Raw genomic sequence first — 13,834 nt, 5'->3', positions numbered from 1 at the left:
GTGGGAAAAAAAGAGAGACAGAGAGAGAGAGAGAGAGAAATTATTTCACGGTACGAAATTCAACGACGAGCAGCAGAGAGTTGTAAATACGAAGATATTCGGATAGTTTTTCGAAAGACGTATCGGTTCGCCGTGTAAGAGAAGCCGATGAAATGGACCGAATTGATACACAATTTGCTACCGTCGAAATTCGCCGTGGGTGACGTATTGGAAATTCCATTTTCCGCGACGCCGATTTGCTAGGACATTTTACTTTCGGTCAACGTATTTCTCTTCGGCCTCAGTACCTTGACTCGTCGCTAAAATGTATTCTCGCGAGTTCGCGACATCGACCCGATCGTAAGTCGAGAGAAAAGAAAGCAATCGTCTTCGATCCTGATCCCGAGGTCAGAGAAAATTGAATTCTATGCTTTTTTTTCGAGTAAACGGGTGGGTGGTTGGAAAGGGGATGGAAGAAAAAAGGGAGACTAGCTTACCGTTTGCATACTTATTTTTTTATCGAATTTCCGTTAATTCTCCGGATTATTTACTTACTCTCGGAACGATTTTCGCTCATCTATTCCCTCGTGAATGCCCGTGCTGCCTGCCTCTCTCTCTCTCTCTCTCTCTCTCTCTCTCTCTCTCTCTCTCTCTCTCTTCTCTTCCACTTCTCTCAGATTAATTTTTTATATGTATCTCCCAAGAATCGTTTCGATTTTTCGAGGTAGCTCGGCGTACGTGCCGATTAATTTTTATCAATAACAAACAATGAAAGCGAAGGAAAAAATGAGCAAGGGTGTGCGAGGAAAGATAAACAATAATTTATCCGCGGTCGCTCGCTCAGGACGAGGCGAAACGAAAGCCAAAGTGGAAGCGGAAGGAGAGGAAGAAAAAGAACGGAGACAGAAGAACGAAGGGATAAATTGATGTGGGAAAATAAGGAGACGGGAAAAGGAGGAGAAATACGCTTGGGTCGAGAGAAAGAAAGGCGGTTTGCTGTTTTTGGCTCTTTTCCAATTTTTGATGCTGTGTAAGTGGGAGGGTGCGAAAAAAGATAGGAAAGAATGGAACACAAAGAGAGAGAGAGAGAGAGAGAGGGAGTTTCACCGTTCACGCCCGAGCATCGTATTCTTTTCCTGCACGAGAAGGAAGAGTCACGAAAAAGAGATATTATCGTCGAGTAAAGCGAGTCCTTCGTTTAAAAGGACATCTGTCCATGCGAAAAGAAAAAGAGTCTCCATTCATTAAAATTTCATCGGGCGAATGCTTCTCTCTCTCTTTTTCTTTCTTGTATTTAACGACACGAAATCGTTAATCGTTGCTTTGTTATTGTATTATAAAAAATATTGTCCAGATGAATTTAGGAAGGAAATTAGGAAGAAGGATAGAATTTACGTAAGGAAAGTCGGTCTAAGCTTGGAGAGGTTCGTTCGACGAAAGAAGAAGAGAGAGCAATCTCGTTTGATTTTGAATTTTATTACAGATGATTCCGTTCGATTCACCGGTCCGAGTTAGTTCGAAGGCTTCTTCCTATATATCGTAGAGTCGTAATCGTAATCGGAATGGAGATGATCGGTCGATCGGTGAAAGTGGAGGTGGATAAACGTCAAAAGCGCCGGAGGAGAAGCTTCGGAGGAGCGTTGAAGGTGCACTCGGCTGGTACAGCTGCGCACACTCGCACGGAGCTCGAATGTGTTTATGCAAGTTGCGGTAGAGGAGGAGAGTCGGCCGAGCCTCTCTCCAACGAATTGCAAACTCGCCGCTCCTCGTCGGAATTGCAAATGCCACACGCCGGGGGTATATTTTAAAACGCTAGTGCTTCCCGATAATAGGTTCGCCGAGGAATTTCGAACGACACGAGTTCTTGCACACAGTTGGAGGAGGACGTTGTTGTCTCTCGTCAAGGGAATCGACCAAAGCCGTCTCTCCTCATCGAGCTCTATTCAAGACAGAGTTTATCTCGCGAATCTTTCTTTATATTTTCTCGCGAAACTTGTTAAATGTATTTTAAAGATCGAAGAATTAAGAACGTTTCGACGTTACCTTCAATTATTCTCACAGCATTTCTATTATTTCTTAAACAAGACTTTTTTTTTTTTTTATTATTTTCATGCGAAGTGTTTCTTGTCCGATCGAGATAGTTAAATATCATCTATGTATATCGCGAGAAAGTACCGTCCGTCGAAGATGGTACACGTTCGCCGAGTATTTGTATTAAGCAAGTTAATTGAGAAAAACTTTTCCGTTGAGATCGCCTCAGCAAATTTATTAAAGTGGTCGAAGCATTAATCTCCTTGCATTCTCTCTCTCTCTTTTCTATTTATGTTTTATTTACTCTGATTCTTTCTTACTCTCTCTATCTATCTCTCTCTCTCTCTCTCTCTCTCTCTTGAAAGACCGTACGTCGTCTCGACGATGTGTGTGGCTTCCGCGTTCATTTTTGGAATTCGTGACCACGTAGAGTGACGGCTACTAACTGCGAAAATAGAAAAATTCGTATGGCGTCCGTGATATAAGATGGCCGTTGGAACCTTGTGCCAATTTCTAGGCCAACCGAATTTCTAAGAAGCACGTCGCTGACGAACGAAAAACGAAAAGAGGCGGAGAGAAACAGAAAGAGCGTGGTGACTCTGCTCCGTAGAGCAGTGCGAGGAAAAAGGGGAGGTAAGAGGATCGCCGGATGGCCCGTCTATTATTCACGGCAGAGACGGGCTGGATGTTAAGCGGGACGTAATTGTGAATATTTTTGCCGCATCTGTGCTGTCGCTCAAGACTATGGCCGACGTCCAATTGTCTCCTCGACCGAGCCAACTCCGTGGTTTTGCTCTTAAAGCCGTCGAACCTATGGCAAAATTGGAGACACTATTGCCTTCAAATTCCTTTTAGATCCAATCTATTCGATATCTCTCCCCTCGAACATATTTCGCACGTCTAATCGTGGTTCCTTCTTTTCCCTTGCACGCTCGTCAATTTATTTCTCGATTACTACAGATCGCGTGACTGATTTTCGGATTTGATGAGGATTAGAAGAGAGTGGAAGAGAAAGAGAAGAGGTACGCCAGAGAATGTCGGATGTAGGATCGACCTTGGAAGATTTATCGCGACGCTTAGATGAAAGCAAACCCCATAGTTAGGGAATACGAACTATCCAGTAAAAGTAGGATCGTTCCTTTCGACCGGTATCAATCTTTTACTGCTTGGAAAATAAGGAAACTGGCTGGCTCGTTTCTAGCTCTTATTTGTCACTCGATCCTGATCCTCGTGAGCCTCGTAAGAGTTCGGATCATTTTTCTCTTCGAGTTTATCGCTTGGGAAGAAGAGAAGCTTCGCGAGGAAACTGTACAAGCCGTCATTCATGCATGGCGAAATGTTTCTTAAAAAGGGGAGAAAGGGCTTGGCCTTGGCGTTGTTCGAAATAAAAGTCCAACATGGGAGAAACTCACTAAAAAGTTCAACGTTTCGTTACTTGTCGCATAGCTCGGGGACGAATCGTCACCGATAAGTCTGTGTAGGAGTCTGCGTTCGTATTCGCTCTTTCGATGCTATAGCTCTACCTATGGTTAATGGGAAGGAGTAGGATACCGAGATAGGTACGACTAACGGAGACAAACTGTGTGTTTGCCCCTTCATTACCCCCGGGTAAATACCGGCCGGTTTTAATTACGGCCTCTACACTGCAACTATATCTCTTCTTGCTTGTTATTTAGTTACGCGCTAGCCTAAGCTATCTAACTTTCTTACCGACGTGGTTAAATAGGGGTTGTGTTCCTTGGAAACGAAATTCCATCTCCGTCCGCTAAACGGGCCGCGGCTTTCCCCATCTTCTACCACTTCGAACGTCGTCCCGACATTTCTCTTGTTTCTTTCTTTCTTTTTCTCTTTCTTTCTTTTCTTTTTTTTTTTTCTTTTTTTTCTTTTCATTTATCGACTTGCTACTTCTTTTCTCTTCTTTCCCTCTATCTTACTTATTTCGTCTTTTGAAACGATACAAATCGATTTACGTTCCGATTCGTGTTCTCGCTCGGATCGGTGTATTTCCTCTAACAAACGACGATAATATTCTCCTTATGTCCAATCTTCTTTCATTTTACGTAATTTTCGTGTTACGTAAAATCGTCAGACTGGAAGCATTGAAAGTAGAAATGGAAGAGGTACGAGGTTAATCTCGAAAGACTCGTTTAAAGAGCGATCGACGCTACAGGCCGGATCAGTTCGTCCATAAACATTAGATAACGGAAGTAAGAGGTGGGATGGAAAGGGGAAAGAAGAGGGGAATTACGAAGATAAAATCCGAACGTAGTAGAGGAAAGGATGAAAAGGCCGTGGGCGAAGAAGGAAGGAAGAAGGAAAGGTAGCGAGAAATATTGGTCGAAGGGTGGAACTCGCTCGTCTTATCGCGCGATTCTCGACCTTTGTTCTTGCTTACTTTCGAAAGCGAGAACGAGCGAGCGATGGGGCTGATGGCAGGAAAAAGAGATGAGAGAAGAGAAGAAGAAGAAGAAGAAGAGGAAGAAGAGGGGAAGGAAGAGGAAGAAGAAGAAGAAGGAAGAACATCGGAGGGATGTTATCTCAAAGCTCAGAAAATCCACTTTAATCCGTAAACCGCGCGACGCGAACGACACGACGTTCTCAGCTTGTTTGCTTGTCGAATCGATGAAGTTTCCGAAAAGACTCGGACGTCTACGAATTCCTCTCTTGGTAAATGGATTCGAAAAGATCCCTTGCTTTCCCACTTTTTTCTTCTTCTTCTTCTTTCTTCTTCTTCTTTATTTTATTTTTTTCATTTTCGTGAACCGTTTGTTCGCAGTTTTTCTATGGCGTTCAAAGAGAGTTTAGAGAGGTTGATGGTTTTCTGCCAACTATGTGTGAAATATTAGCAAATAGATATTAGATATCGATCGTAGAATGCCTCTCGAATTTCTCTATCTCTCTTTATTTTATTACAATTATGTAAGGAAATCGGAAAATAAAATCTATTCGTAGAGATTCTCCGTGCGTAGATCTTTTTACTGTTAGATAACATATACATATGTATGTATATGGACTGAAATAATGTTTGAAAAAAATGTATGCCTTCTTTATAGATCAGAAATGTTTTCGAATCGTTATTATTATATTTTAATTCTGATTATTTTTCGCACTTCATAATAACGCATCGAAGGATATCGAAGGGATTAAGTATATGCCTATACTATCTATACGTCAGCTTGGCTATCTCTTGACATTTTTAAAAAGCAGCAAACATCGTTGGAGTCTATGTCGGTAACCAGTCGACGGGTCGCCATCTTCTTCCGTTGGAATCGCAGGCTGTCACATTGTATCCTCCTTCTCGTAGATTTTTATTTTTCTCGAATCTCCCAGTCGTACGAATCCACCTCCGTAGGCAATGCCCGAGTGTCGACCTGAATAATGTATGTCTTTTACAGCGAGTATACAACTTGACACGCGGCATGGAGCACGTGCGCGTCCGCACCTATATCCATTCGCGATGGAATATATCCGAAAGGCACCCAACACCTGCACACCCTCTCGTATATATCCACTTAGACCTATTTTTCTTTTTTCTCTTACACTCTTTCGCTTTTGCTTTATTCTCGTTTAGTCGTGCGTTCGACAAAACGTTTATATATAATACCACGCGGAATATTTCCCCATAGGATTTTTCAACAAATTTATATACGTAATTTTTTTTTTCTCGTATTTACTATAACAACTCATAGAAACTTATATGTGATAAGATATTACCATTTGCGAGATATTCCTTAATAATATTTTTCATCGTACGTGTTACAGGAATCGCCATCGATGTGAAACAGATGCATTGCCGTCATCGAGAGTTTACAGGACGCAGAGTGTCGTGCGTGCGTGCACTTGTCTACACACATCGAGAGTTATAAACATTCATCGTGGGGTGCACGGAAACGTAAGAATATTATTTCTCCTTCTCATAATCTTCTTCTTGTTCTACTTTGTTTCTTCTTTGTTGTCTTCTTTCATACGTGGTCTCGCTTGCTTCACGATTCGAGGCAATCGTAATCATTGGATATTCAAAAATTCGAGGCGATTCGCACGATATAAATGACTCCTGTTGCTTCTCGCGGTAGGCAAAATACATTGTAACGTTGTTAGCCGAGCTATGAATAAATTTAACGCGAACGAGCGAGATTATATAAAGCGTAGAAAGACCGAGGGTGAATGATCCTTCTCTTAAGAGGGAGAAGAAAAAAAAAAGGAAGATACTTTCCGTTTGTATCCATAATGTAACGTAGATATCTCTTTTTATGATTCATGGCAAATGACTACAGTAACGACAATGACGTGAAATCGTAAGGGAAGTGCAGATCACGGTATAGAAGTTAGAACGAAGTTCCGTCGTTTAGGTGGTGGTGTAAAGTGTTCACGCAAGCTTGCGAAAGCCTCGTGACGTAACAACGTAGTATAAGAGGGGAAAAAGGAGAGAGAGAGAGAGAGAAAGAAAAAGAAAGAGAGAGAGAGAGAGAGAGAGAGAGAGAGAGAGAGAGAGAGAGCGAGAGAGTCGCTCAAAAACATTTACGGTGAATCGGATTAACGTGGGTATTTAATCCCGCCCGCGGCTTCCTCGCCGGTGAAATAAAGAGGGATCGAGCGGAAAAACAAAACGGAAATCCTTCGAATGAGTGTGCGTACACGCTCGTATGTGTATATATATATATGTGTGTACGCTGTCTCCATGTATATGTGTGTGTGTACTTTGCACAACGCTTGCGTCCTTTGTGGATTTCGAATAGCAAGAGGGAAGGGAGAGAGAGGACGAGAGGGATCAACGGAAAGGGACGCGGATTCTCTTCAGTGAAATCTCATCTCTTTAATAGAAGAAAGTTTTGCAGCCATCGCCTCCCTCGAGCTTACGTATTCGAGTATCTGATTTCTGATTGATCGCACTCCGAATGCTCGACCGTATTCGTCCTAACTCTGTGACGTATGTACATCTACGTCACTGCCATCCGTAGAAAGCTCTCACGATTTTTAATCATTCTAAAGGGTTACATATATCTAGGAAGTTTAAAAAAAATGCAATCTTTTTAACTTTTCTTTTTTTCATTTCTTTTACCTGTAATTAATTTTGTTAATAAGAAATCGTTAAATATGTGTGCCAGTCTGCACTTTGAGGAATAGTTTTCAATAAAAAAATTTCAAACGATTTGTTATCTTCTTGACGTTATCGATGTCGAACCAAACAGGGTCATTTCTACGGTATTTGTAGTACCAATAGCATCTTCTCAAGGTATTTTATTTAATAAAAATATATTGAATTTAACATGAGATTTTCGAGAAAAATTTCATTACTTTTTTAAAAATTAAAAAGACTATTGCTCTTGAAACAATTTTCATATAAACAAATTAGATGATATTAGAAATAATTTTACCAAATTTCATTCGAATCTATTGAATAATTTTCAAAATATTATTGAAAATTTTTTCTTTATACATACATTCAATCGTCGATTTTTATGATATATAACGAAACTTCTTTGGATGCTGTTCTTTTGTAAAGGCTTTATTGACAGTATTTTTTTCGCGATTAGACTAGTTTAAGAACTCGGTAACTCTTGACTTTAAACGGTTGTAACTTTACAAATTGTTTGAATTTTCTAACGAAATTGACAGAAAATATTCTTAAAGGATAATATTATCGAATAAAAATATTAAAAAAAAATCGATTTTTTGAACTAAAATAATCTTTTAAGAAGAGAAGTTGATCTTTTTAGGATTATAACGATTGAAATATATAAATCTGTTTGTTGATATTCTATATCGACATAAGTGCAGTTAATATTAACAACAGAAAATACCAAAGCTATATAAAAGAATTTTATTCAGAATTTATAAAAATAGTGAACGATGGTATCGATTAACGATGATTAACAATGATTATTTTATCGATTCGTGAAATATACTGTACAACAATATACGTTTCTGTGAGTTAGATAACATTTATAAACGAGTTAAGATGACTCGTGGAAATAGCAGGAAATAGGACACTAACTTTCAATTGTACGTTTTTCTATCGTTACGATGAAATCTTCGTTGGGAGCCGCGTTTCTAAGTGCATGTCATATTGATAAAAATGTTGAGAACGGAATGGCATATATATAAAGCGAATCGTTTAACTTTTTACGAGTTTCTGTAGGTTATTCGAGATATCGAGAAGATTCGAAAAATTCGAAGAAACGATTTCGGTTATTTCTTCGAAGCGAATAAATTATTAGTTTTGTATCTAAACATGTTGCATCGATGTGGTTCGTTTCCTTATCAAAAGTACAGACTTCTTGTAACAGGTTATATGATTCACCACCGTGTATATCTCAAATAAATCAACAAGAGACGAGGGATGATACTTCGAGATAACATGGCGGTGTTCGGTTTACCACCCTCGCGATTCTTTCTCTCTCTTCTTTTTATTTAGGTTCTACGAACACGTTTCTGGCATGGCATACGTTCGTGAAATGTCTTCGCCGGTATATTTGGCCAACACTGGCATATTTTTCGCACGTATATAAAACGCGTCTGCAACACGAGGTGATTTTCTCTGTTCCTTATCATAGCTTTGCCATTTGGATATATTTATGTGTCTTTCTATGTTTCTTTGTCTGTGTCCGAACATATCTAGACATATATGTATATAGTAAATCTTCAACAATATCGAAATCATTAATAATAGCAAACTATCTAAATAAATCATTTATTGATCGTTATTTTTTACTGTTAATGATTTCACAGATATCAATGTGAAATATTGTTAAAACGAAAACAGAGAGATATAATTAACAGGTATATATCGTTCATATCCAATATATATTTAGATACGAGTTAGCCCTAAGAAAAGTAAACCTTCTCAAAGAGATCTTTTTTAAAGAACGTAGGCTTTAGAGAACTTCGAGAGGTCGATCGGACGTCTAGTAAGTCTGGAATCTACGGGCGAGTTGCTCGGTGAAAAATGAATCGGATAGTCATGGATATAGCAAGCGTGCTTTCTGCCCCTTACTTTCTCGTCCTTCTTTTACTAGAAGGGTGCGAGAGAACGATACGTGACCCTGAGCAAGCCTTCGTAAATTCGACGTCAATACAGACGCGAACGTGCATCTCTCTAACATTTCGTTCCGCGTACTTTCATATATTTTTCACGAATGGTAGTTTGCAGACACGCATGCGCGCACCTTTCACGTCGATCGTCGATCCTTTCGGACATTACACCATCCGTCTTCGTAACTCTCTTTCTCTCTCTTTTCCTCTCTTTCTCTCTTTTTTCTCCTCATTCGTTTTCATCCTAACTCTGTTGATTTTTTCGAAACGAAACGATTATGCTTAAATTCGAGAAAGTAGGAGTATCGAACGCTTGTAACCGGAGCTTTTCTTTCGGCACATTTTTTTTTACGTCGATAGTGCAATTTTTTCACGTCATTTGTTCCAAAAGAAATAGCATGAACGCTTTCTTTCCCTCTCTCTCTCTCTCTCTCTCTCTCTCTCTCTCTCTCTCTCTCTCTCTCTCTCTCTCTCTCTCTCTCTCTCTCTCTCTCTTACTATCTTCATTTGGATTAACGTTCAAGCGCGATATCTACTTAATTGCCGAAGCTTTTGTAAGCGAAACGAGGCGAGAGCGCATGTTAGAAAGAGAGTAAGAGAAAGAAAAGAAAAGAAGTAGTGAAGAGGGGTAAGAAGAGGCCCGATTCCAAAGCCAAGGGAGGCTCAAGGAAATGTTAGCTCGTAAGGGGCATTTACATGTAAATGGCTCCGTGGCTAGGAAGGTCTCGGGACGAAAAGAACGAAGCTAACGACGCTCGATCGCGTTGAAGAAAAAGAAAAAGAACAGAAAATGAGAGAGAGAGAGAGAGAGAGAGAGAGAGAGAGAGAGAGAGAGAGAGAGAGAGAGAGAAAGAGAGAGAGAGAAAACCATTTCGTTCGGACTCTGGCCGTTAATTTATTTCGAGCTTTCGCTTGTCTCTTCTTTCTTCCCCATCTCCTTCTCTCTCTCTTTCTCTTTCTCTCTGTTTTTCTTTGTCTGTCTATCCTTTTCGTCGGTTTTTCTCGATTCGTTCGGTCTCGCACACACAGCAGTGTCGATTTTCTGTCACCGGCTACGCTCTCATCCATCCGAAGTGCCGCAGAAAAGTCCGCAAGTTCTCTCCGCGATCGACTTTCAAATTGCTTTCTCTTTCCGTCGGTCTTAATTACGCTTCAGCCGCAAACAGTCGCTTGCTTTACCGTTTACTGGTAACGTTCGCGCGGGAAACTTCGGTGATTTATAAGAACATAGAATAATACCAAGTTTTCGAGATTTTTGCTTTCGCGATATTCCCCTTTTTATTTTCATTCGGTCGTTTTTAATTCTTTTTTTTTTTTTTTTCTTCGAGCTCGTTCGAAACGCGTAACGGTCGCTGTTATAGTCGAATGTCAGGAATATGTTTACTCATGAATCTCTACTTTGTCGTCGTGTGAATGTATGTATTAGGATTGGATATATCCACATGAGCGTTTATGCATATGCGATTGCTCTGGCATTGTTTAAACGCGTTTGCTTGTCTCTTCGTTTAACGCGAATCAACGGAGAAGTTAGTGTAACCGGCTTAACACGATTTAGATTGCATTAGTGTTTCGAATACAAGGCGTTGTATTGATAATGAACAAAGAACGGTTTATCGTTATGCTTAAGTTGTGGCATGGATTTAGGATTAGTTATTAAAACGAAATTTCGAATTTTCTTGGTATATCTTTTCTCCTAGAAATTTCTTTACGCTTTTCCTATATTATTTCCTATTCTTTCTACTACTATGACGTCGAGCCAGCATCTGAATTCTCCCTTTCGATACATCGGAAAATGGAACTCTAAGCCTATAAGCTGCTACCTGTAAGCTTGAAGTACGATGTGTACGCTCAGCGAACACCTGACTGACGTGAATCAACAATTACATTCCTCGTGATGCACGGATATCTGCGTTTTGCTCGAGTACCCTTGGATTATTGTCTACGTATTCTCGATGTATATACGATAGATATCTTTTACGTAAGTTTCTATATCGTACGTCGATCGCATTATATCCGCCGCGTAGGCGTATGGCATAAATAAACAAAAATATAAAAATTCAGATATTCCTAGGTATAACATTCGTGGTATTTGTTATATATACACGTTGGAAGTACATACTTAATTGTTTCTTGACGTTAGTTTTATATCCATTGAAGAAGAGTTTATACTTGTTGAAATATCTGAGGATAGATTAAGATTGTTTAAGAAGAATACCGTGAAAGACAAGTGTTATTATGATCAAACAATTAATAGAGGTAAAGAAGATGTGGTATGGTTTGTGGTTCTAAGAATTGGTCTTTGAGAAATGATCGACAAAAGAGAAGGGATTGATATAAATAAACGCATTGTTCACAGACTGTTAAAGAAAACAAGAATTAGTTAATCAAGAGTGTTGTAGAGTTAAGAGTAAGATACGAGGATTAGTTTTCGATAAAAGAGTTTCATAGAGTTTTCGAGATAGAGCAAATGAAAGGTAGAGAGAGAGAGAAAGAATGAGAATGAAAAGATGAATTAAATATTACATTAAGTATGGTGGTGTAATTATAATTCTTATATATAATATAAAAATCCAAGATCAAAGTCAGGGACCCAACATTCTTACTTTGTTGCATAATATTGTTAGTATTTACTTCTATACTTATTATTAAATATATTTATAAACATTCTTTATAATAAAAGATATTCATTATAAAGAATGTTACAACTTTATTATAAATAAAGTCCAATATTGCCAAGATACGTATATCTCATTTTATATTTATTACGAATAGATATAATAGGATTTTTGGTATCTACACGACAAGTAGTAATAAAATTTTATTCATCATTAACGTATAATATTAAAGATGTTTAATTTTATTAATACTGGAGAATTAACTTTATTAACATTAGAACGTATAATATGTAAGAAGCTACGGGAAATATGCTAAGTTTATAATTTAATCTTAAATAAGAAATGAAAAGATTGTTCGCGTTTTAAAAAATATTTTTTCTAATATTATCATGCGCGACATGATGAAAAAAAAAAAATTTTAATAAATACAATCGATATTATATGCTTATAAGGGTGCATGAAGTCTTAATACGTGGTTTAATACGCGATGTTATCAACTATATCGATTTACTTACAGGACTTCTTCCTGAGAAGTCTTTAGCAAGACATAAGAAGATTAGAAAGCATTGATTAAATCACACTTGTAAGACAAGTAGAGAAGATACGAATATTGATTTGTTAAATACCATCTTGCTTATTTCGGATCCTCTTATTTTATTCCATCGAAAACCCATCTATAAAAACCTTTATCATGATTTCTATGAAATAGAAAACTATTTAGTAAAAAAAAATCCAAAAGAAGAATTAAAGAAATGAAACATTTTAAATAATTTGCAAATCAATCGATCGATTGAAAAGATAAATAATTTCACGAAATTTGAAAACTAATAATTACCTACCAATTTTCTGTGAATAAGCTTTACCTAATAAAGCTTTGAATAATTACTAAATAGCTTTATTACTGAATTTCAATTTTTGTCCATTTGGCCGCAATATGCAAATGAATTTTTTATTTCAGATAATTTAAAAATGTCTTTTCTACGATCGTTCGTATAACGCTTTCTTTTTATTTCATCCTTGGACTTTCTTTTTTGCGTTTCGTTGCTTCGCTCGTAGCTTTGCAAAATTACTGGTCGTGAGATAGACTATGGCGTGCAATGTGCAAGACAGAAAGGGGAAGAGAATGAGTACTGTCTATCCGAGAGAGAGAGAGAGAGAGAGAGAGAGAGAGAGAGAGAGAGAGAGAGAGAGAGAGAGAGAGAGAGAGAGAGAGAGAGAGAGAGAGAGAGAGAGAAAGAGAGAAACGCGACGTGCACAACGCTCGGTTCCATGTAGCCAATCATTGGAGGATCCTCCCATTCCCTGTTTAATCGTCTCAGCAAGCTGGCCTTCTGCGAGCCGATAATGAATACGTCCCGTAGTGCAGTTAGGTACATCTGCAACCGACCACGCGACGTTCTCACTAACGCGAAGAAGACTGAAAAAAAGCGTTCAATCTTTTGGATCTCCTGTTGCAGCTCGATAGATTCCGCTCATTTTACCGTTTCAATTCGAAATTGGAAACGCTGTGGCGAGATCGTAAAGGATACCACAATTCCTTTTCTCGGATGGAACAACGAATACCATTCTATTTGTACGTGTTTCCTCGAATTTTTCTTTTTTATAGGCATCCTCTGGTTAATTAAGACGCATATTCCCGTGCCGAATTATTGCCGAAATAATAGACGTAAGCAAATGATCGGATGCTGGCGCGAATACACGCGTCCTAGTAAGATATATTATCTCGTACGATATGTTCGATCGTTACAATGCAAAGAGAAGGTATGTAGCATCTGCGATACAACAACTGTACAAGCGTTTACACGCATCCGAATCGTGGATGGAATTACATAGACAAGATCGTTTATCTATCTATTTTAAGATAATTGTTAATAAGGATTTGATTGCTTTTAATTTTCCTTGAAATTCTTTCGTTATCGATTTCGTAAGAATCGCTTCACTCATGCATTTTTAAAAGAAAGTCGAAATAATTTTCTACGAGACAATATCTCAGTAAATAATACATATAAATATTTTTGGAACAGTCGAATTAATTTCATCCTTAGAAATACAAATGCCGAGCGATGCGAATTACCCAGTTTTTGAAAAAAAATTGTGAAATCTTCCAAATATAATTCTCTGAATTTTTGTTCAATCGATTTCGAATATCTTGAAAACAGTACGTAGAGTAAACTTTA

At 38.4% G+C, this 13,834-nt stretch overlaps 1 protein-coding gene across 3 annotated transcripts in view; it reads left to right on the top strand.

Annotated features, from left to right (window-relative positions):
* Positions 1–13,834, top strand: part of LOC122634679 (histone-lysine N-methyltransferase 2D-like) — a 298,047-nt gene that overhangs the window by 33,529 nt on the left and 250,684 nt on the right. For all 3 annotated transcript variants that reach the window (XM_043823897.1, XM_043823984.1, XM_043824070.1), the window contains one exon: positions 5,773–5,902. In XM_043823897.1, the coding sequence (XP_043679832.1) occupies positions 5,773–5,902 (130 nt within the window). Of the gene's footprint in view, positions 1–5,772; positions 5,903–13,834 lie in introns of those variants that run through there.

The sequence above is a fragment of the Vespula pensylvanica genome, chromosome 1, assembly GCF_014466175.1.
Source record: "Vespula pensylvanica isolate Volc-1 chromosome 1, ASM1446617v1, whole genome shotgun sequence".
Taxonomy (NCBI): Eukaryota; Metazoa; Arthropoda; class Insecta; order Hymenoptera; family Vespidae; genus Vespula; species Vespula pensylvanica.
The sequence above is the reverse complement of the archived record's forward strand: the minus strand, read 5'-3'. Positions and strand labels throughout refer to the sequence as shown.